General features: G+C 44.0%; 1 protein-coding gene across 2 annotated transcripts; it reads right to left on the bottom strand.

Annotated features, from left to right (window-relative positions):
* Nucleotides 1-1,805: 1,805 nt before the first annotated feature.
* CLDN18 (claudin 18) lies at nt 1,806-20,400 on the bottom strand. Of its 2 annotated transcripts, none has more exons than XM_006083741.1 (5): nt 15,719-15,939; nt 7,616-7,780; nt 6,374-6,491; nt 2,708-2,818; nt 1,806-1,988 (listed from the first exon to the last, which is right to left on the bottom strand). In XM_006083741.1, exons 1-5 carry the CDS (start codon nt 15,936-15,938, stop codon nt 1,817-1,819), a joined length of 786 nt encoding a protein of 261 aa, XP_006083803.1. In that variant the 5' UTR covers nt 15,939; the 3' UTR covers nt 1,806-1,816. The 2 variants fall into 2 exon arrangements, with proteins under 2 accessions (XP_006083803.1, XP_006083804.1); XM_006083742.1 differs by lacking the exon at nt 15,719-15,939 and adding an exon at nt 20,181-20,400 and having other exon boundaries at nt 1,817-1,988.
* Nucleotides 20,401-20,444: the final 44 nt, after the last annotated feature.

Below are 20,444 nucleotides of genomic sequence, written 5' to 3'. Positions count from 1 at the left end.
ACTTTCTGGTGGCAGGAGGGAGAGAGCTCATTGTGTCCCAACGCTTTCAACTCAAATCCTGAGGACTCCTAACAATCTCCATGCCCTAGATTGCTCAGCTTCCTCTTCCTCCACACCACCCCCACTTTTTATTCTTGAATTAATTTATGTGTTCATCATTTACCTCAGCTTAGACAACGAATTCCATGCGTACTCTATTTGATTTTATCTAAAACCATTGATAGCTCAGTCAGAAGGGTCTCTTAGTGAACACAATTCATTTCTGTTTAATGGGCCCTGGTCTGGTCTTTCCCCAGATATAGTCTGTCCAGCCTAAAGATCCTCTGAATATTCACCCATCTTCTTTTAGGTCACTTTTATATGCACTATTGAGTTAGGACATGTCTTTCCCTCCCCCACTCTCCTTCCCCCCCAAATAATAACTCAATGGTCGGATCCCCTCCACCCTTATCCATACCTCAGTTTTCCAGGGGGCCTATTCTAGCTCCGGTGCTGGGATGGAATCCTGGTGGCCTGGAAAGAATGTAGGCTTTCTGCAGCTCTGATGTAAACACAGGGAAGGTGTGTGGCTGCAAAGAGCTTTCGGCTCTTAAACATTCAGTGGTCTAAACACTGTAGGTCAGTTTAGTGAAGGGAACTGCTCTCTGGGTAACAAAGCTGACCACAGTGCCAAGTAAGTCTACTGTCAGCCAACTGTGGCCTGTAGCCCTGCAAATGTGGACATGTAGCACTTGGAAACATAACATTAAATTCATGCTCATCACTTGAAATAACAACAACAAAACTAGTTCAACTCACTTCCTAGACCTGTTGTGTTCCATTATTTGGTTTTTATATGGGTTACACTGATTCTATCATTTTCTTCTGAGTCCTGGAGACTTCAAAGGGAATTAGGATCAGTGAGCATTTTATGAAATTTGGACTTAAGTGTGATTTTCACAAAGTACAATATAGACAACATCAAAGTAATTAGTTTTTCATTTTTTTTTTATCTATGCGTTGCAGTGAGGCTAATTCACAGAGATGGTGTGTCATTTTACTAATACATTATTTATTCTAACTATATGTAGAATATCAAATATATTTAGAGAAGCAAAAAACAACAACAACCTCTTCTCGTTCTTCTAGGGATGCTTTCTGGCCTGTGACAGAAGGGGGACTCACAGTGGGGGGCTCAGGAAACCCTTGGGAGAGTCTTGCTGGAATGAGCAGATGCCCAAAGAAGTGGAAAAGCTTGATTGCTTTCTTCAAACTGAAATCACTTTGGTCCATTTAAGATCACAGGATAAGAAAACTCAGATAATGAGCCAGAGACATTACACATATATTTCCCCTCTCTCCTCTTCTCCAATCAGTGTTTGTAGAGGCAAAAGTAGCAGGAAATGATATCTTTTAACAGACTCTCTTTTTTTTCCTTTCAGAATTGTTCTGGGGGGGATGAGTTGAGAAATAGATCATCAATGGGCTATTGGCTAGAAGGAGGAGGGAGAGTCTGTCTAAATCATTCAAGTGTCAGATAGGAATTCAAACCATATTCTATAATCAGATTAGGAAGATATAAAAAAAAGAAATAGAGGATTGGAAAATGTGAGCTATAGGCTCTAATTCATATCTGATAACTCGTTGTTTTGTGATGGAATATTTAGAGATATAGATATGTGGCTAAGACCATCTGGTCTCCCCATAGGTGAAATCAATGCTTTTCTAACTTCCAGCAGGGAGTCAAAAGCCATCAGGAATCAAGGTAAAATGTCCTTGTTTTTTGGGTGAGCTCTAATTGGGGTTTTCTTCTGCCCATGTCAGGTGTCTTGGAGTGCTACACGTAGTCATACTTGGAAGGATGAGATTGTACCTCGTCCTCTGTGCGAGCACCCCCATCGTATATCTTCTTGTTTTTGGTGGTGGGCCCAAAGCCAGAGCTGGCCTTGATACCTCCGGTCTTATAGGCGACATTGGGGCCCGAGGCGTGATAAGACACGGCTCTGTAACTGAAAGACAAAGAAACATTCCAGGATCATAGATGTATTTGGTAGGAGGACAGACCACCTCATTTACCCTGGAATGTGTCAGTTTTAGCCCCAAAAGTCCAGTGTCCCAGGAAACCCGTAGACCTGGGCAGTTTATGGGTGAGGTAACAGAGGTCCAGAGAGGGCAAATGATTTGCTGGCAGTCGCAGGCCCAGTTAACAGCAGGACCAGACTGTGATCGAGGTCTTCAACTCCGGGCCCATTTATGGAGCTACAGCAAGGTTTCTCAACAGCAGTACTATTGGCATTTGGGCTGTATGCTTCTTTGCTGTGGGGGCTTGCCTGTGCATTGTGGGATGTTTAGCAACATCCCTGGCCTCCCCCCACTAGATGCCAGTATCATCTATCCCCCCACCCACCAAAGTTGTAACAATCAAAGTGTCTTCAGATGTTGCCAAACATCCCCTGGGGGCAAAATTGCTCCAAGCTGAGAGTCATTGAGTTACAGAATACTGGAGCCAGAGGGAACTCCTGGATGGTTTCCCCCCTTCAAATAGGATCGCACCTAAATGTGCTCAGGTAGAAATATTCCTATTCCCGTTTTTTCTATCCCCCATAAAAGAGAAGGTTCATGCTCAACAATGTTATTCCATATGCCCGGACTGACCATTCTGGCTGGGAATTATATGTTAAAATGGACCCAATCAGACCTCTGATTACTTTGGGATGGGGAAACTCACGTGGTTTCATGCGGTGCCAGGCCCCGGCAGGCGATGCACATCATTACTCCCCCAATTAGCGTGAGGCCTCCAGCGACCCAGCCCACGAACAGAGCCGAACCAAAGGTGTACCTGAGTGGGGAGATGATGGCTATGAATGTGATTGACTCAACTCCCCAGGTTCCACCCACTGCATCTGGCCATGCCTGTCCTCTCTGTTTCCCCTTTGGATTCTACACCTATCCCTGCCCATGCCCCCTGAACACACATGCCTTTGGGTCACAGCCAACTAAACAGGTGCCCTGGAGCATAGCATCGGCACTGAGCTAGCCAGCAATACAGCTGCAGGATTCTTGGACCGCTTAGATCACTGAGGTCGCCAAAGGGGAGTGGCTGGACAGTTTAACCAGAGAAGTTTGAGAGAATCGGTCTCAATTTCTGAAGGAATTTTGGTCCCTTGAGTTCTTACTGTGGTCCAGGAAGCATTCATCTCACCTATCTCACGTAATCCCGGCAACCATCCGTGTAGGGAGGAGTACCGTCTTCATAAAGAACTAAATTGATGTGACCATCTTATAGATGAGGAAATTGAGGCTCTGAGAGGCTAATTAACTTTTCCAAAGACCCAGGAAGAACATGGCATTTCCAGGATTCAAATGCGGGTCACTCTGCCTCCCTAGCCCTCACTGTTAATCATAAACTACATCATCCTCTGTGCATGAGAAATGAGGTCGCCTTCCTCAACTTAGACACTCTTTTTTTTTTAATTTGCCCATTTTAATTATTAATTTTTTGTTAACCCTCACCTGAGGATATTTTTCCATTGATTTTTTTAGAGAGAGTAGAAGGGAGGGGGAAAGACAGAGAAAGAGAAACATCCAGGTGGGAGAGACACATCAATTGGTTGCCTCTGCACTTGCGCTCTCCCTGACCTGGGGCCCGGGATCGAGCCTGCAACACTCTATCCACTGAGCCAAACCGGCTAGGGCCGTGGTGGGCAAACTGCGGCTCGTGAGCCACATGCAGCTCTTTGGCCCCTTGAGTGTGGCTCTTCCTAAGCCTGAGGAGTACCCTAATTAAGTTAATAACCATGTACCTACCTATATAGTTTAAGTTTAAAAAATTTGGCTCTCAAAAGAAATTTCAATCGTTGTACTGTTGATATTTGGCTCTGCTGACTAATGAGTTTGCCGACCACTGGGCTAGGGTACCTTAGACACTCTTGATCAGGGTTAGCAACCGTATATACCTATCTGGGACAGGTAAGAAACTTAAATGAGCAAAGTGGGCTAGGTGTAAGGAAATACTTCACTTTCTTAACTCTGTTATGTGGAGGGGAAAACCATAAACGTGATGATAAATGATTTCAGAGTGGGGCATTTGAGAGTAGTGGGGACTGTGGCAACCTGGAGAATGTGAGCCCCGGTTAAAAGGGCAGCTGCCTCTCAGCCGCAGAGATGTTGCCCTCTGCGAATGAGGGCCCAGTGCTGCCAGCTCTGATTTTTTTATAAGAAGGTGAAAAAAATAGACCTGTGTGTGTATGTGATGTAAGTGTGTTTGCATTAGAAAATCTCTGTGTCGCAGGTACGATGGTGCTCTGCCCAGTTCCCCTTTGTCCCTTTATCCATTTCTGTGTCTCTCCCCCAGCTCCTGTGTTATTTTGCCTTTACCTGCCGGTCCCTGTGACTCTCCCTTGAGTTCTGGCTTTGGTTCAGCCACTGGAGTCACTTTCCCCACATGCACAGAGGCTGGCTGGTGCTGAAATATGAAAGACCCCACAGGTCCCTAGGATCAGGCTGAGTCCAAGCCTTCATCTGAGACCACCCTTCCCTGTTCTGCTTGCCCCACGCCCTAATCTGTCTCTCTGTCCTTAATACGTCACTCACACACGGATCCTCAGGATCTGTTTCTGAGCAACCCAACCTGAGACACTTCTAACTTTTAAAAGTTGGTTATAAAATGAGATGTTTAGGCGAATACAAAACGCCTTGCAAGCTGTCTACAGGGCAAGGGCAGACAGTATGTAGCTCTGGTCCAGGGTTTAGGTTCTGCAAGTGTCAGGAAGGGGAGAGGGGGCAGGGCAGGAACCAAAGCCCCATCGATTGACTACCACGATTTTTCTTGGTAGCTGTGCTATCTGTATAGAGAAGATGAAAAGACAGAAAGAGAAAAAATGCTGCCCATCGTGGAGGAAAAAGTTCAGGAAGCCAATTGGAATCCTCTGATCTCAATTTCAGGACTGAAGTTGCCCGTCAGGTTCTAGGACAGTGATGGCGAACCTTTTGAGCTCGGCGTGTCAGCATTTTGAAAAACCCTAACTTAACTCTGGTGCCGTGTCACATATAGAAATTTTTTGATATTTGCAACCATAGTAAAACAAAGACATATTTTTGATATTTATTTTATATATTTAAATGCCATTTAACAAAGAAAAATCAACCAAAAAAATGAGTTTGCGTATCACCTCTGACACGCGTGTCATAGGTTCGCCATCACTGTTCTGGGAGACGGTGTGAGAGGGTGATGGCACACATTAGCGCTGGGTGTCAGGTGGGTGGTAGGTGGCCCCCCTGGGCAGGGACGTGACTCTAGGCACATAGAAACTGTGGGCAAGGTGGGCTCTTCTGATTTGCCTGTGACAGAGGGGCTTTCTAGGACATGGGACTTTCTATGCTAAGACTGGGAAAGTCCCAGGCAAACCAGAATGAGTTGGTCAACTTACTTCTGAGTTGCTCTTGTAACCAAGAGAACCTGGGGGACCATGGAGGCAGATAAGGGCAGCTACACTTTCTTGAAGCAAAGCAAGGACATGGATGGGGATAGGAGTTCCAGGGAAGCCAGAGAGTAAGTGGTTTTATCATGTCCTTATACCCTGTCTGTATCCCATAATGGTGTGGCTGAAGAAGTACCAAGTGTATTTACTCCAGAGATGACCGGTCACTTAGCTATAACATTTGCATTGCTCTCTCAGAACAAGGACTTTCTCCTTCAGGGATTTGCTGCTGCTTCTTACTATGAGAAATGTCCCTTTGAAGTTGCTAAATGAATACACATGTTAGAATTGCTTTTTCATCTTTTGAAAGTTCTGCTCTCCTTCAGATACCAATTTATAGTGGGGTTTCATGTTCTTTTGCTACACCATAACCTCCATGAGAATTGTGAACTTGTCTTTACCCCAGCACCCAGAACAGCTCCTGGACCACAATAAGTGCTCAATACATTTGTAAAATGAGTGAATTCATGAACAAGAGAAAGAGTCAAGCTGAAAGAGGATGGAAACATTACTTTTCTCACTAATCTTGCTCAGTTCTATTCAATCTTTTACCTGTCCCTAGCCGGGTTCCCATCATGGACTAGAGATACGGGTTGATGCTCATTTACATGCCTTGGTTAATAGTGCCTCTTTCATGGCCACCACAATGGGGTCTGTGTAAGAGTGTTAGATAAATATCATGAACTGTCACTGTATTTCAATGCAAATGTCAGATCAGCCTCAAGTCATATCACCAAGGATATTTCACTGAAATGAAGGTTATGAATTTACAGATCATTGTTGATTTATGATATGGCATGGTTGCCTCTGATAAATTTTTGCTATTTCAGGCACTGACAGTCACATTAGGCATATGTGTTTAATTGGATTTCTACAACAATATTCACCATGGAATCCTGAGGTTAGGAGGTTACCTGGTTTGAACAGTCTGCACCATCCCACCCATGCCGGAGTACATGTTAGCTGTGGACATCCAGAAGTTAGTAACCAGCATGTTGGCAAACACGGACACTCCAGCGATTGCACAAAGACCTGTAGATAAAGAACAAGAAAGCTCTGGAATCAGCTTTAAAGTGACCACAATGTTTCTGAGGCAATGTATACTTACATGAGTGTAGAGGAATAGGCTTCAGAACATTCCATTCCTATAACAAACAGTTATTCCAAGCATCGACTATTGAAGTCCCACTATGTCCTAGACATTGTGCTAGGTGCTTGGACTCTCTTATCTCTCTAATTATGGAAGGATTTGAATATGTGCAGAAAGAGATTTTGCATGTATTTTAGAACCAATGGTTAATAGTACAAGCATTTGGGGCCTGGTTCTTTGACAATGTTAAGAACTCTTCTCTTAAAATCATTTTCTAGAATCTTACCAAAATAATGCCTTTTGGGGTTGAGTCACATGACTACCTTAGGGTTGTGAATCCTATATAATAAAAGGCTAATATGCAAATCAACTGAACAGTCACTATGATGCGCACTGACCACCAGGGGGCAGATGCTCAATGCAGGAGCTGCCCCCTGGTGGTCAGTGTACTCCCACCGGGGGAGTGCTGCTCAGCCAGAAGCTGGGCTCACAGCTGGCAAATGCAGTGGCGGTGGTGGGAGCCTCTCCCGCCTCCACGGCAGCACTAAGGATGTCCTACGGCTCCTGGAAATCCCCCGAGGACTCCTGGACTGCGGGAGGGTGCAGGCTGGGCTGAGGGACCCCCCATCCCTGCACGATTTTCGTGCACTGGGCCTCTAGTCTCTTATAATGGGACTGGGGTGGCAGCTAAGAGGGACATTAGCACTCATTATAATTTTGCCAAACAGAGGTGGGGAACCTCTGGCCCAAGAGCTATGTAATTTGGTCCGGCTCTGCCAAGGCAACAGCAGACGGGACTCGAAATTCAATAAATCCAGGAGCTTTTTTCATAATAACATAATTTTTAAGTTGATAATTTTGTATGGCCCGTGAATGATATTATAAATATCCAAATGGCCCTTGGCAGAAAAAAGTTTCCTCATCCCTGCTGTAATCCTAGTGTGCAAAGCTCTGAATTGTGCTCAAGCTATGGCTCAACAGGAAGAAGCAGTGTTTCCTCTGCCAGAATGATTTTGACATTCTCAGAAGCACGTCTGACAGCAGGAACCCCAGGCTCCTAGTTTACCTGAGATAATGAACATGATTCCAGAGGTCAGTGTCATGTTCGCTTTGGCAGAGTCCTCCATGCTGCCAATGCGGATGCACTTCAGGGCAAAGATGGACACCAGGAGGCCAATGGCACCCAGGACGATGCCCACGATCATCAGGGCTCGCACCGCCTGCAGCATGGCTGTGGGTCAAGGGGCAAGACACAAGCAGACAGACAAGATCATCGCAACATGATTGATAAAACCCAGCAACCACAACCAACCAGCACTGAGTTTCTGAGGAACAGCAAGTCCATAAACCATGACGTGAACCTTGTTATTGTCAAGGGATGTGGAAGTGTGGGAAATGCAAAACCATCACTTACAATCCTCTGATTGATGAAGGACATGCATGCAAATGCGTGTAGAATGAGAAAATTATGGACAGTTGGAGCTGGGAGGGCCCATGGAATTTATCTATTTCATGTCCTTATTTTAAAGCTTGATATTCTGGAGACCAGAAAAGTGAAATGGTGTGACTAAAGTGGCATTAAAAATTATTGATAGAGCTTATAGTAAAACTGGGTTGCTTTGACTTCTAACCCAAACATCTGTCTTCTCTAGTCTTTCCATGAGGGCTCAATGTTTCATATAGTTGTGTCCCCTTACGAAAACCTAGTATTCATTTATAGCATATAATGAAGTAAGGTCACTAAGTGATATAACAAGGGCACTGTATTTTTGCCTCCTTCCAAGGGGGCCACTAAGGCCCTGGTGAACTGTAAGTTTTAGGTACTTATAAAAAGGTACTATATCAATCTCAGGCCTTTCAACATGACCACACTTTACCAGCAGTTTCCTTTTCAGGATCAGTGGAAGTTGTAAGTCCTGCTGGGACTCTCCTGCAGTGACCTTCCTTTTAAGGACACCCTAGAAACCTTCAATGATTTCTAGGATGTCCTTAAAGTGCAGTGATTAATCTCAACAGTTTTCTACTGAGCCCCATGACTAGGCACAAGATGGCAGCAATGAACAGGACAGACATGGTCTTTGCTCTCATGGAGGTTCTACCAAAGTGGGGAAAGACAGTCAGTAAACATGTCCATTGCAAGCATAATGAATCTTACAAAAGGAAGGCTTGATGTCTTCCAGACAGAAAGGCTCCTAGCTTGGAGAGTTCTAGTAGAGCAGGACTAAAGAACTGTGTGGAGCAAAGCAGAAAGCTCCATCCTACTCTAGTTGTCATAGCAATGAATGAAATATATTGAAAAAGGATAGGGAGATCATGGGGAATTCATTAAAGAGCCTTATGCAGTATCTGAGGAATGGAGGCCCTTTTCCACCAGGTATTTCCCTGTGTAGAGACAATGGTATCCAGCTACTCTAGTTCTGTGCCACTGACCTCCATTTATTATTATTATTATTTTATTTTAAAAAATGTATTTTTATTTATTTCAGAGAGGAAGGGAGGAGAGGTAAAAACATTAATGATGAGAGAGAATCACTGATTGGTTGCCTCCTGTATGCCCCCTACTGGGGATCAAGTCTGCAACCTGGACATATGACCTGACTGGAAATCAACCTGGTGACCTCTTGGTTCCTGGGTGGATGCTCAACCCTGAGCCATACCTGGCTGGGCTGACCTCCATTTATTAGCTTCTGACTCTCTTCTCTATAAAAAAAACTTCTGATTTTAACTTTGCTTCTCTCCTGGGAAGAGGATTCTACAAGCAGCCATGATCAGTCTTGGTCCTATTAGCAACTATAGTTTCAAAGTAGATGTTTTGGTTTATGGTATGGATCAATCATCTGTGATCTGACCATTCATTCCTGGGAGAATTGATCACAGTGTCATCTTGGACCTGCAGCTGAATTCTTATGCTAGAGCCATGGTAACCCCACTAAGGCAAAGAGAACTCATGAGAGCCTTGGAGTAGCCCTTGAATCCATTCCTAAGACAGGAGGGCTCTAGTGTGTCACCTGTGACCTCCCAAGCCTTGCCTGATGGCCTTGCTGGCCCCATAGGATTTTGGCAACAAACATCCTGTTCATTTCCTTATTGGCAAATGCAAGCATGTGTCACCTACTAGTGTATTCATTTCCATCTTTCTAGCACATGTTGGTGTACTCCCATAGTCAAACAACACATTCATATGCTCAACCAATCAAGCATCCAACTAGCTAACCCACCAAACAATAATTAACCAAATAGTATAAAAGATGTCTTTTTCTCATTCTATTAAAACTTACTCTTATCCCACACTCTTGGAAAGGATAGGGTCATCGAATCTCTTTTGATTGAGTGATTCTAATATTTGTTCCTGAAAACATAATCACATGTGTGCTGTGGCTATGGCTGAGGTACGTGACCTTCCCTGACACTGTTGGATGAGAAGGGAGGGCTATGCTGGCAGGTGGGAGGTGGAATCACTGTGGGCTTGCTGATGTGAAGAGTTGCTGCTGGTGTGCCATAGGAGCCCCTAGGTACTGGAGCTGTGGCCAGATTGTCCCAGTCAGCCTTTGCCTTAGGCTTTCAGATGCCCTCTTGCCTCTGCTGGGGTCAGGTTTGCATGACAAGTCCTCATTTCTTTCCTGCTCTTTCTTTTTTTTTTTTTAAAAAATATATTTTATTGATTTTTTACAGAGAGGAAGGGAGAGAGATAGAGAGTCAGAAACATCGATGAGAGAGAAACATCGACCAGCTGCCTCCTGCACATCTCCCACTGGGGATGTGCCCGCAACCCAGATACATGCCCTTGACCGGAATCGAACCTGGGACCCTTCAGTCCGCAGGCCGACGCTCTATCCACTGAGCCAAACCGGTTTCGGCTTTCCTGCTCTTTCTTGACCTTTGGATTTCTGATGAACACTAGAACCTGCTTTGAACCAGGGGTCCACCCAGATCTTAAGCTCCTTTTTATATCTGGAATCTCTTTTTAGCTTACTCCTACACCTTTCTTTTAGCCTGCAGTTGGAAAAGACACGACTTTGTGTTATATCTTGTGGGGCCATTGTCAGAACCACAATTCAGTCTGGATGGAAGGACCAAAGTCTTCCATGCTTTGGAGATCCCTTGGGAGGTTCTTCTGAGAGTGGACACTGTGATGGAAGCAGATGCCAGGAAGTAGGAGGAAATGTTCTCCATCGCTCACTGCTACAATTCCCCTATGTCTAATAATAACCATGGTGATACATGGTTGTGACCAGAACTTCCTTTCTAGTTAGAAGATTTTACCAACTGGGATTCTAATCCTTTTCCATAGACAGACAACAAGAGAAACTGCTCCTAAAGGAGGTAGGTTTCTCTTTTAGCCACTCTGTCTCTTATTTGATACTAGAGGCCCAATGCACGAAATTCGTGCAAGGGGTTTGGCCCTTGCAGTCGTGGCAGCTTGCCTCGGGCCTTGCAGCCCCGGCTTCGTCTGGAAGGTTGTCAGGAAGGCACTCACAGGGATGTCTGGTCTAATTAGCATATTATGCTTTTATTATTATAGATTCTGAGCAAGAGGCATAGGCTTATCAGCCGATAACAGGTGAGTCAACGGGTTCTATAGATTGATTCCTCACACCAAAGGTGTGACTATAGAATTCTTTTCAATGAACAATGAGGCATTATCAGACATGAAGGGTGGGCAGAATTCAGGGTGGATAGAAGCAAACAGAAAAATGGGAACTTTATGGGTGACTGCCCTGCTATCTCCCTGTTGCAAAATTTCTTATTCCCCTAAAATGAACTGATAAGCCAGGTGCCTTCAGGTGTGGTTCCCAACCTGGGCTGCACCTTAGCATCTCCTGGGGAAACTTTTAAAGAAGTATTAATGTTTTGGCCCTACCCCTAGAGATTTTCATTTAGTTGTTTATTAACAAAATTTCAATTGTTTAACTTGGGAAAATTGACCTCAAGGGAGTTCAGGAGGAGGTGCTCAGAGTGGGGAGTTGAGAGGAACTGAGTGGCTGACATCACTGAGCTGGCTAAGGGTGAGGGTGGGGCTGATGACACAGCAAGTCACCAGGAGCCAAAGGCCCCGGCCTGGGGCCTTTGATAGGGCTGGTAGAGGAGGGGAGCCTGGAGGAGGGAAGTCTGAGGTGAGACCTCAGAGGCAAGGCCCCCAGAACAAGGTGAAAGGCCTAGATTTTCCATAGATCCCAGGGAACCAATAGGGAGGTCTTTTGTATCTCGGGAAATCCTACAGAATGGGTGCTGCCAGGTAAGTTGTTAGGCAAGTAATGTAACTTTACTAAAACCTAATTTCCTAAACTCTGGAATGGGATAGAGATATCTTTTGCATAGAGGTATTGTGAGGATCAGATGCGAGTTGGCACCAGCATAGAACTAAGCCAGGTTCAGTAAATATCAGTTCCCTTCCCGTCTTTAAAAAGAAGTTACCTCTCTCCAACTCCTCATGGCTTTGGCTTGGACGAACTATGTACAAACCTGAATCCTCTCTCCTGGTGACAAAACATGGTTGAGGATTTGAAAAAGCCATGGGTGAGAGAGAGTATAAAGGGCAATGGGGGAAGAAGATTTGAGAGAGAAAAAAAAAGGAAGAGAAAGGCCTGGACCCAGGAATGAGGGAAGATCAGGGAAAATGGGCTCAGGATCAGCTGGCAATGAACAGGGGAGGTGGCTGATGGATGAGTCAGTGTAGGTGGCTAACATCCTCATTGACCTTTCTTTTCACCTCTAAGATGGGGTCCAACTATATAACTCTCATAATGGGTGGCCCCACCACAAAACGATGCCCCTCCAGTGACTAGCCCATGCTCGGGCTTGAAGCTTTGTGGGTGACTGCCCTGCTATCCAAGCAGCAACTTCCACAACCACGAGCTGAGGAGGCATTCAGATTCCTACATAACTTTGATCATGAGAAATCAGGGCAAGCATTTTTATATCCAAGATACAGGTTCTCTTGGACTTTGTAGATGTGCCCTCAGTTCTCTGTGGGATTTCCTTCCATGGACAATAGTGTCTACACATTTAGATGTTTGACCACATATTTAAAAAGGCTAACACATCTTTTTTTTTTTTTAAGAAAGGAAATGCAGCTTGACCAAAAGCTAGGAGGCTCCTGCAGATCTCATTTCAGCTTTACAACCAACTTATAATCAGTTCACCTCCTAGCGCCAGTTTCTTCTGCCATACATGGGGGAAGACAAGCTGGTTTTACATGATGATGAACATTAGACTTTATGTGAAACAGCCAATTGTAAGAAGAAGCAAACAAGGCAGCTCCTGTAGAAAGGATCCTAAGAGCAGTTTCATAGTTTTTTACCTTAAGGATTTTTGCTTTAGATTTTATCAAAGATTTAAACCATCTTCTTTTCTGCCAATTCAGTCCCACGAAATGTCTTTCCTGGCTTTTGGTGGAATCCTGTTCCCCTGACCCAGATGGGCAGGGCTGGGGTACACCTTTTCGATGGCTGCCTTGGTTTCTCAGCTTTTGGATTTGTGAGCAGAGTCATGAGGGCAGAATATGCTCATTGCTATCAGAGTGCTCTGGGCTTGGTACAAAGGTTTGTGGGATCCCAGTCAATATGAGGATGTGAAGAAGCTTCAGGGAAGAGGTGGTATTTGAGTTGGACCTCGAATATGGGAAGATTTGTGGAGATGGCATTTGGGGTGGTGGTGGTGGTGGGGCATTTGGGCAGTGGGAACAATGGTATCCAGGACCAAGCCCAAAGTATTGTTAATGGACAGGGAGAGACAGAACTTGACAATGACCAGAATCAAGAGAAGATTTCCAGGAAAGGAGGATATAAGCATGTCAGGAGGAGAGATGAAAGAGGCAAGAAGGAGAGGGACTGATCAGCTGGATGACCAGATGGGATGGTGTGGGGCCTACAGAGCTCTGGTGGAGAGGCCGGCCTTGAACAGGAGAGAGAGAGGGGATCTTGTTCCACAGAGGGTAGAAATGTCAAGGGGGAGAGGAGCAGAGTTTCTCTTAGTAAAACCGGAAAGACAAATGGGTTTGGCCAGTGGTTGGCAAACTCATTAGTCACCAGAGCCAAATATCAACAGTACAACGATTGAAATTTCTTTTGAGAGCCAATTTTTTTAAACTTAAACTATATAGGTAGGTACATTGTTATGAACTTAATTAGGGTACTCCTAAGGCTTAGGAAGAGCCACACTCAAGGGGCCAAAGAGCCGCATGTGGCTCGCGAGCCACAGTTTGCCGACCACAGGTTTGGCCAATTAGAAGAGTGGAAATATTTGGGAGCTCCACATATGGAAAGATAAAGAAAGAGCAAGAGGTTGATAATGTGGTGAGGTTCCGTGAAGAGGTTATGAAGCATAAAGTCATGGGATGTCATGCCTTAATTTTGAATATGAGGTCAGTCATTTTTCTTCATTTAACAGTTCAACAATCCATGGTCTTGCAAGTCCCTTCTGACCTCTCCCCTCACACTACAGCATGTCTCTCCTTCATAGGGTTCCTCTCTTCCCTCTGGCCAGGTTCACCCTCCCCTGCTTCCCTAAGCAGGTCTTCCATGTAGTCTGTGGTCTGTTGATCCTGCAATACAAGTAGCTTCCAAAAATGGAATAAATAACCCAATTCTTCTACTCTGCCACCCATCTTCTATTTCTTTCCAAAAATAAAGATGAATTAGTTAAATTGCTTTTATCAATTCAATTTCAAGGGCTTCGCAGGTTCTTAACAGTTTCATGCACATTTATTTCCATCTATCTATTCACAAGGTGTTTGTTTCAGAGGCAGAACCCAACACCATTTTCCTTTCCTCACCAAACTCATATTCCGGACACTCCTCAGAGCCATTTAGCCTGACCTTTTATTTTCTCTTTTCTTTCTTCTTCTTCTCCTTTTTTTTTTTTTAAACACAAGTAGAGCTCCCATAATATCCTATGATGTGTATTTAGTTCATCTTCAGGGGTGAAAGAATGTCACTTTTATAATTATATTTAAATTCTGACATTATTATAATATAATTATAGTTCTATAATTATATATTTTTTATGGATGGATGGATGGGTGGACTAAAATAGATGAATGAATGAGTTAATCATTTAGAATAAATGATTCATTTCAAATCATTGAAGAGTGAGTGAATAATTTTTGCCAGTTTCTTCATCCTGTATACCTCTAAATTTCTGAATGTATTTTCTGAATTTAAACCTGAACCCTGATGGAGAAAATTTGGAGTATTATCTACTCTACAAGAAATCTATACTCCAAATGGAGAGGCAAGTTAAACCATAGAAACCAAGCCATAAAAATGAGAATCAAGTGAAAAATTACGGGACATAAACTTTGAATGCTGCAGGCATTCAAGGAATGGTGAAGTCTGTCCTCCAGTTCAACTTACTTGCCACTTACTCCTGATCCAGTAGGATAAGGAGAAGGTAGAGCAAATAAGAACCAAAGTAAGTGGGCCAGAACATCAAAACAGGAGGAGAGTTGAGATCAGAATGGGGTTAGGAGGGAAGCTCAGGACATTGAGCCTTTTTTGGGTTTCATTCAGTGAAGTATGCGTTCATCCATTGTTCACTGTCCTAACACATGCCTGATGCCTGTGATAGTTATTCTTAATGTGTCAGCTTGGCAAAGCTACAGTACACAGTTATATAGTTATATTCTGTCATACATTGTTTTTTAGGAGTGCATACCAGAACTTCTCAGCATAAATGCAGAAAAAGACTATAATTTAATGGCTATCTATCTATATAGTTAGCGCCTACAGAGACCCAACTTTTCAAAGAAAAATTCAATAAAAAATGAAATAAAATTAACTCAACTTTTTGGCTGTAAGAATATAGTCACCATCCTACTTTCTTATTCCTATGTATGTGCAGGCAGGAGCAAGTCACAGGCACATACATGCACACAGTTCATTTCCTCCTTGAGGAACCCTAGTCTGTTCTGGTGTCATGCGCATGCCCTTACATCACACCCATCCTTTTCGTGACCTGCTCCCTCACTACCAGTTCCTTTGACGAGTATGAATTCTCTGATTTTTCTCCCCTATGATATCGCCCTCTTTGACTTGGGGCCAGCTTCTCCTGGTCACACATTCTCTTCTTAGCCAAACCTGTTCCCAGGTTTCTCCTGGCTGCAGTGGGAGCTCACAGCCCCTTCCTGCCCTCACCTGGTGGGGCCCCGGGGGTCCTGCCCAGCGCCTACCTGGAAGGCCCAAGATGGTGAAGAAGGGCCGGCACTCGGTGAACCCTGAGCTCTGCCTCACACAGCTCCGCCAGAGCCCTTCGTACTGGAACACGGAGGTGACCGGGCTGTCGTACAGGTCCTGGGTGCTCCACATGTCCATCCCCGTGGCGGTGATGCAGCCCGCCAGGCCCAGGATGGACAGGAGGAAGCCCACCACTTGGCACGTGGTGGTGGACATGGCTTTGGGCCTCTGGAACTCTGGCCTTCGCCTTGGGACCAGCCGCCGCCTGCCTCCGGTGCAAGGTGTGCGCCTACCGTGCTCTGGCGGGGAGCCGCTCTAATCAGATGGTTTCCCTCAGCTCTTGGTGTTTGCTCACAGTGTTTTCCTTAGATAGTTCAGTTTCACTCTTGGTTCAAGGGCATTATTTTCTCATTTGTTAGGGAAGCGGCCCCAAGAGGCACTTGTCCTGCTGATCTGCGCGGGCCCAGCTGGTTTGAGAGCAGGGCGGGCTGAGTGGACACCCTCCCCCAAGGCCGTGCCCCATTCCTGGTTCTGGCTCTGCCCCCAGCACGCCACCCTCTGGGGAGAAAGCTGATGTGTCCACCGCTGAGAACCCCCACAAGCCCTTCCTTTGGGCCTTGCTCATCTCCGGAAACCACCTAGCTGACCTCACTTTTGAAAAATGGCCCAGGAATCTCCATCTTAAACCAGACTTTCAGATTTTCTCCTCACAACTCCTAAACCACTTTTCCTTTATATCTTTTCATTTTAATCTTACAGCAATGAGCAGGGCAGTGTTACTATTTCCCCCATATATTTTTTGGGGGGCAGGGAGTGAGTCAAGTGAGGTACAAATAGTTCTAGGAACTTGTCCTAGTGAACCACAGATGCTTTAAGTCAGCAAACGTGGAGCTCCCTGCTCAACGTCCTCTCTGGTGCTCTTTCTCTATTTCCATATAGAGAACTAGGGTCAGACTAAGTTGTCTCCACTTTTGAGAACAGGAAGCCAAATCCTAGAGGAATTGGGATGAAAAGACATGAGGCATCCTATTGACCCCCACCTCACCCTTTCGCTCATGCCACAAGGAGCACATGAAGACCACGTGGCAGTCACAGAAGCTTCCACAAAGGCCAGAGGAGGGACTCGGGCTGGCTGGACCCTGATGGGTTACTGAGAGGCCTAGGATCTGCTCCTGACACTATCACTAACGCATGCTGTGCTGGGTGATTTGGGGCAAACTGCTGAGCTTCTGCAGGTCACAGTGTCTTCATCTGTAACATGGAGACTAAACTAGGACACTCCAAAGCCCTTTCACATTTTACATACAATCTTCTACATTTTGCAGAAACATTTTCACTGCAATTGATACAAGTATCAGGAATTATATAATCACGCAAAAGAGAGACTTGGCCAGAGATCAGCCATTGCATTTTGTCTACACTTTTTTTTTTCCTTAGAATTAATTGAGCTGAGCATTTTGCCTCTGAATTTAGATACATTTTAATTAGAATTTCTCTAAATCTATATTTCAAGACCCTGAAACACACACACACACACACACACACACACACACACACACACACATACACACACACCTCTAACCTGGACAGGTTCTCCAGGAAACAAGGCTGAGCAACTGGACATTTCAATGTTATCTTGGGTGCACCCAACCACTGCTCTCAGGACTTTATTCCCAGCAAACACAGAAAGCAAATATGAAAGGTCTCCTTCCTAATTTGAATGGAGGCAACACTTCCCTCAACCACACACCTTGCTTTAGGTTCTGTGAACAGGGTTAGTAGATAATGAAGTATGAGCCAGAAATCCCCCAAAAAGAGAGTAAGCAAGAGTCATATATGACCAACCTGTGGGTCGCAAACAATGAAAATACACCCTACATATCAGATATTTACATTACGATTCATAACAGTAGCAAAATTACAGTTGTGAAGTAGCAACGAAAATAATTTTATGTTTGGGGGTCACCACAACATGAGGAACTGTATTAAAGGGTCGCGGCATTAGGAAGGTTGAGAACCACTGACTTAAGGTGATAAATAGTGTTGTTGTCTCTGTACCCCCTGAACTGAGCTACAAGGCCAAGTCTAAAAGGTAGGGAGGGGACAACTAGCAAAAGTGACTATGGTCTCTGCTGGTGGGCAGGGATTGACCAATTCGTTTGGAAAATGTTGGAGTAATTCAGGGATGATTCTGTCACTGTTTCTGTGGGCAAAGTCCATTTTACTTATTTCAACCAAGACACAGGCTTTTTACTCATAAAGAGAACTATAAGAGTTTGGTTTTAAGTTGTTCATTTTATGACTTTTGTCTAACAACCCCCAACACATTGACTATAATATCACTAAAATAATAAGCTGATAATGGAAAAATTAAAAAATAGGTTATTACAAGTTATCTATTCTCACTCCCATTTCCCTATGCAAATGTTTTTATGCAAAATTTCAAGACAGGGAAATATTATTTAGGTCTAATGAATCGAACTTTCTTTCTTGTTTGAGATGGTGACAGTAACTTATTTTTTGGATGAAGGAAAGGTTAATTTTAAAGAATAAACTAGCCCTAACCGGTTTGGCTCAGTGGATGGAGCGTTGGCCTGCGGACTCAAGGGTCCCAGGTTCGATTCTGATCAAGGGCATGTACCTTGGTTGCGGGCACATCCCCAGTAGGGGGTGTGCAGGAGGCAGCTGATCGATGTTTCTCTCTCATCGATGTTTCTAACTCTCTATCCCTCTCCCTTCCTCTCTGTAAAAAATCAATAAAATATATTAAAAAAAAAAGAAAAAAAAAGAATAAACTAAAGCCACCCCTACGTAGGCAGAATACTGAATGAGTAGAGAGAAATTGTAAGTCTACATGCTTTTTTATGTGAAATAAACATTGACTATGTTCTACAACATCTGGAAGATGGGATTTTTCATTTCCTGGAGTTTCTGTGCTTTGAAGTGAGATGACCACTGTCCTAGCTGCCATTTCCAAAGAGTGAATAAGGTCCGCAGGGAAAAAGCTGGCTTCCCCATTCATGGCAATAGGTGTTTTTTTTTAAAAAAAATTAAATGTAGATCTAACAATACTGATAATTCATGGTTTGATTATAATAATATGTAATGATAATTCGTGGTCTGATTCTGTTTAACAATAATGTAATAATGTCGGTACTACTTCATTTAATCATTTTAAAAATGGAGCACATGTTTTGCTGACTTCTAAGGGAAAATCATCCCTATATTCAGGGTTAAATATGGTTCTGGCAGAGCCATTTCAAGTTATAAATTTCCAGGAGCTTATATTATTTTACCGATAATGGAGAATAAACTTCCCTCACCTTTGCTTTACCATTTTTTAGGAATATAAATATAAATCATGCATGGTAGTTAAGCAAAAATGGTGGTCTAATGGAAATATAAAATAAAATATGGGAGGAGTAAAATTAGTAAGCTAGTAATAAAAATAATCAATACACCTATTAATTTAAAAATATATTATCACATTGTACAGGGTGGGGCAAAGTTAGGTTTATAGTTCTTCATTAAACAATGTAATAATTAATTAATAAAAATAATACTATTTGAATAAACTCTGTGTTGCACAAACTCACAACGGTATACCTACTTTTGTACCACCCTGAATATCCCTAATTTCTGATTCCACCTTTTGGTGCTCATAATAGAAAATTTGTAAGTAGTGATAATTTTAACAAATCACTCATAATTTTAAATCCTAGACAAAATTTCTAATACTTCCTTTTTATCCATTCTCTGTATATAATTTTTACCTGATTAAAAAATCATACCATTTGATGTTTTTCTCTTTTCACTTAATTGCATACATGTACAACCAAAGCTTTGTGAACACCATTTATTATATTTAATGCTAAATGTTTAGTTTGGTATGAGTAAAATACTATTTTAATAGGAGCTTATTAGTAGTCCATTACCCAGAAGTGATATTATTTATCTAAACATCGTCTATTCCATTTAAAATTTATTTTGTTTTTAATTTTTTCCCCCAATTATAGTTGACCTTCAACATTATATTAGTTCCAGGAATACAGCATAGTGGTTAGACATTTACATGACTTACAAAGTGATCTCCCTAGAAGCTGGGACCAGGCACAAGGGGGCCTGGAGAGAGAATCACAGTCCCCAATTCAGGAAGAAGAATCTTGGGGCTAAAGTCTGGGCCCCCTGAGTCCTGTTACTGTGGGCGATTGAGACTCAGTGCCATTGCTCACATAGAGCTTATTTTTAAAATGTGCCCCTTGGGGAGAATTGGGCATCATCCAGTGAGGGGAACAGGAGCCCTGACAGCGCCAGAAAGCTCCTCTCCCTAAGGTTTCTGTGGTCTTGTTCTTACCCTGGTGGTGGGGGCTGTTGCTCCTCCCTCCCCAGCAGTCCCTCCATGGTGCCTCAGGCAGAGGCCCAGTGGCCCCTCCCAGCCTCCCAGCCACCAGCCCTTACCTGGCAGCCCCAGCATGGTGAAGTAGGCCCGGCACTCAGTGAAGCCAGAGCTCTCTCGGACACAGGAACGCCACAGCCCTTGGTAGTTGAATACAGCTGTCACCGGGTTGTTGTACAAATCCTGGGTGCTCCACTGGTCCATGCAGGTGGCAGCAATGATGCCCCCAACCCCAAGAAGTGAAACCACAAACCCCAAGCCCTGGCAGGCGGTCACGGCCATGGTGGGGGGCAGCGTAGACACAGGGCACCACACGCCAGCGGGAC

The sequence above is a fragment of the Myotis lucifugus genome, unplaced genomic scaffold (genome assembly GCF_000147115.1).
Source record: "Myotis lucifugus unplaced genomic scaffold, Myoluc2.0 scaffold_8, whole genome shotgun sequence".
NCBI classification, from domain to species: Eukaryota; Metazoa; Chordata; class Mammalia; order Chiroptera; family Vespertilionidae; genus Myotis; species Myotis lucifugus.
This window is presented reverse-complemented; position numbering and strand designations above follow the sequence as displayed.

Coding starts and splice junctions, on each gene's coding strand:
- CLDN18 (XM_006083742.1), bottom strand. CDS start 20,400: ATGGCCGTGACCGCCTGCCAGGGCTTGGGGTTTGTGGTTTCACTTCTT. Junction 7,781..20,180: donor CACCATGCTGGGGCTGCCAG/GTAAGGGCTGGT, acceptor CTTGACCCACAG/CCATGCTGCAGGCGGTGCGA. Junction 1,989..2,707: donor CTGGCACCGCATGAAACCAC/GTGAGTTTCCCC, acceptor TTTGTCTTTCAG/TTACAGAGCCGTGTCTTATC.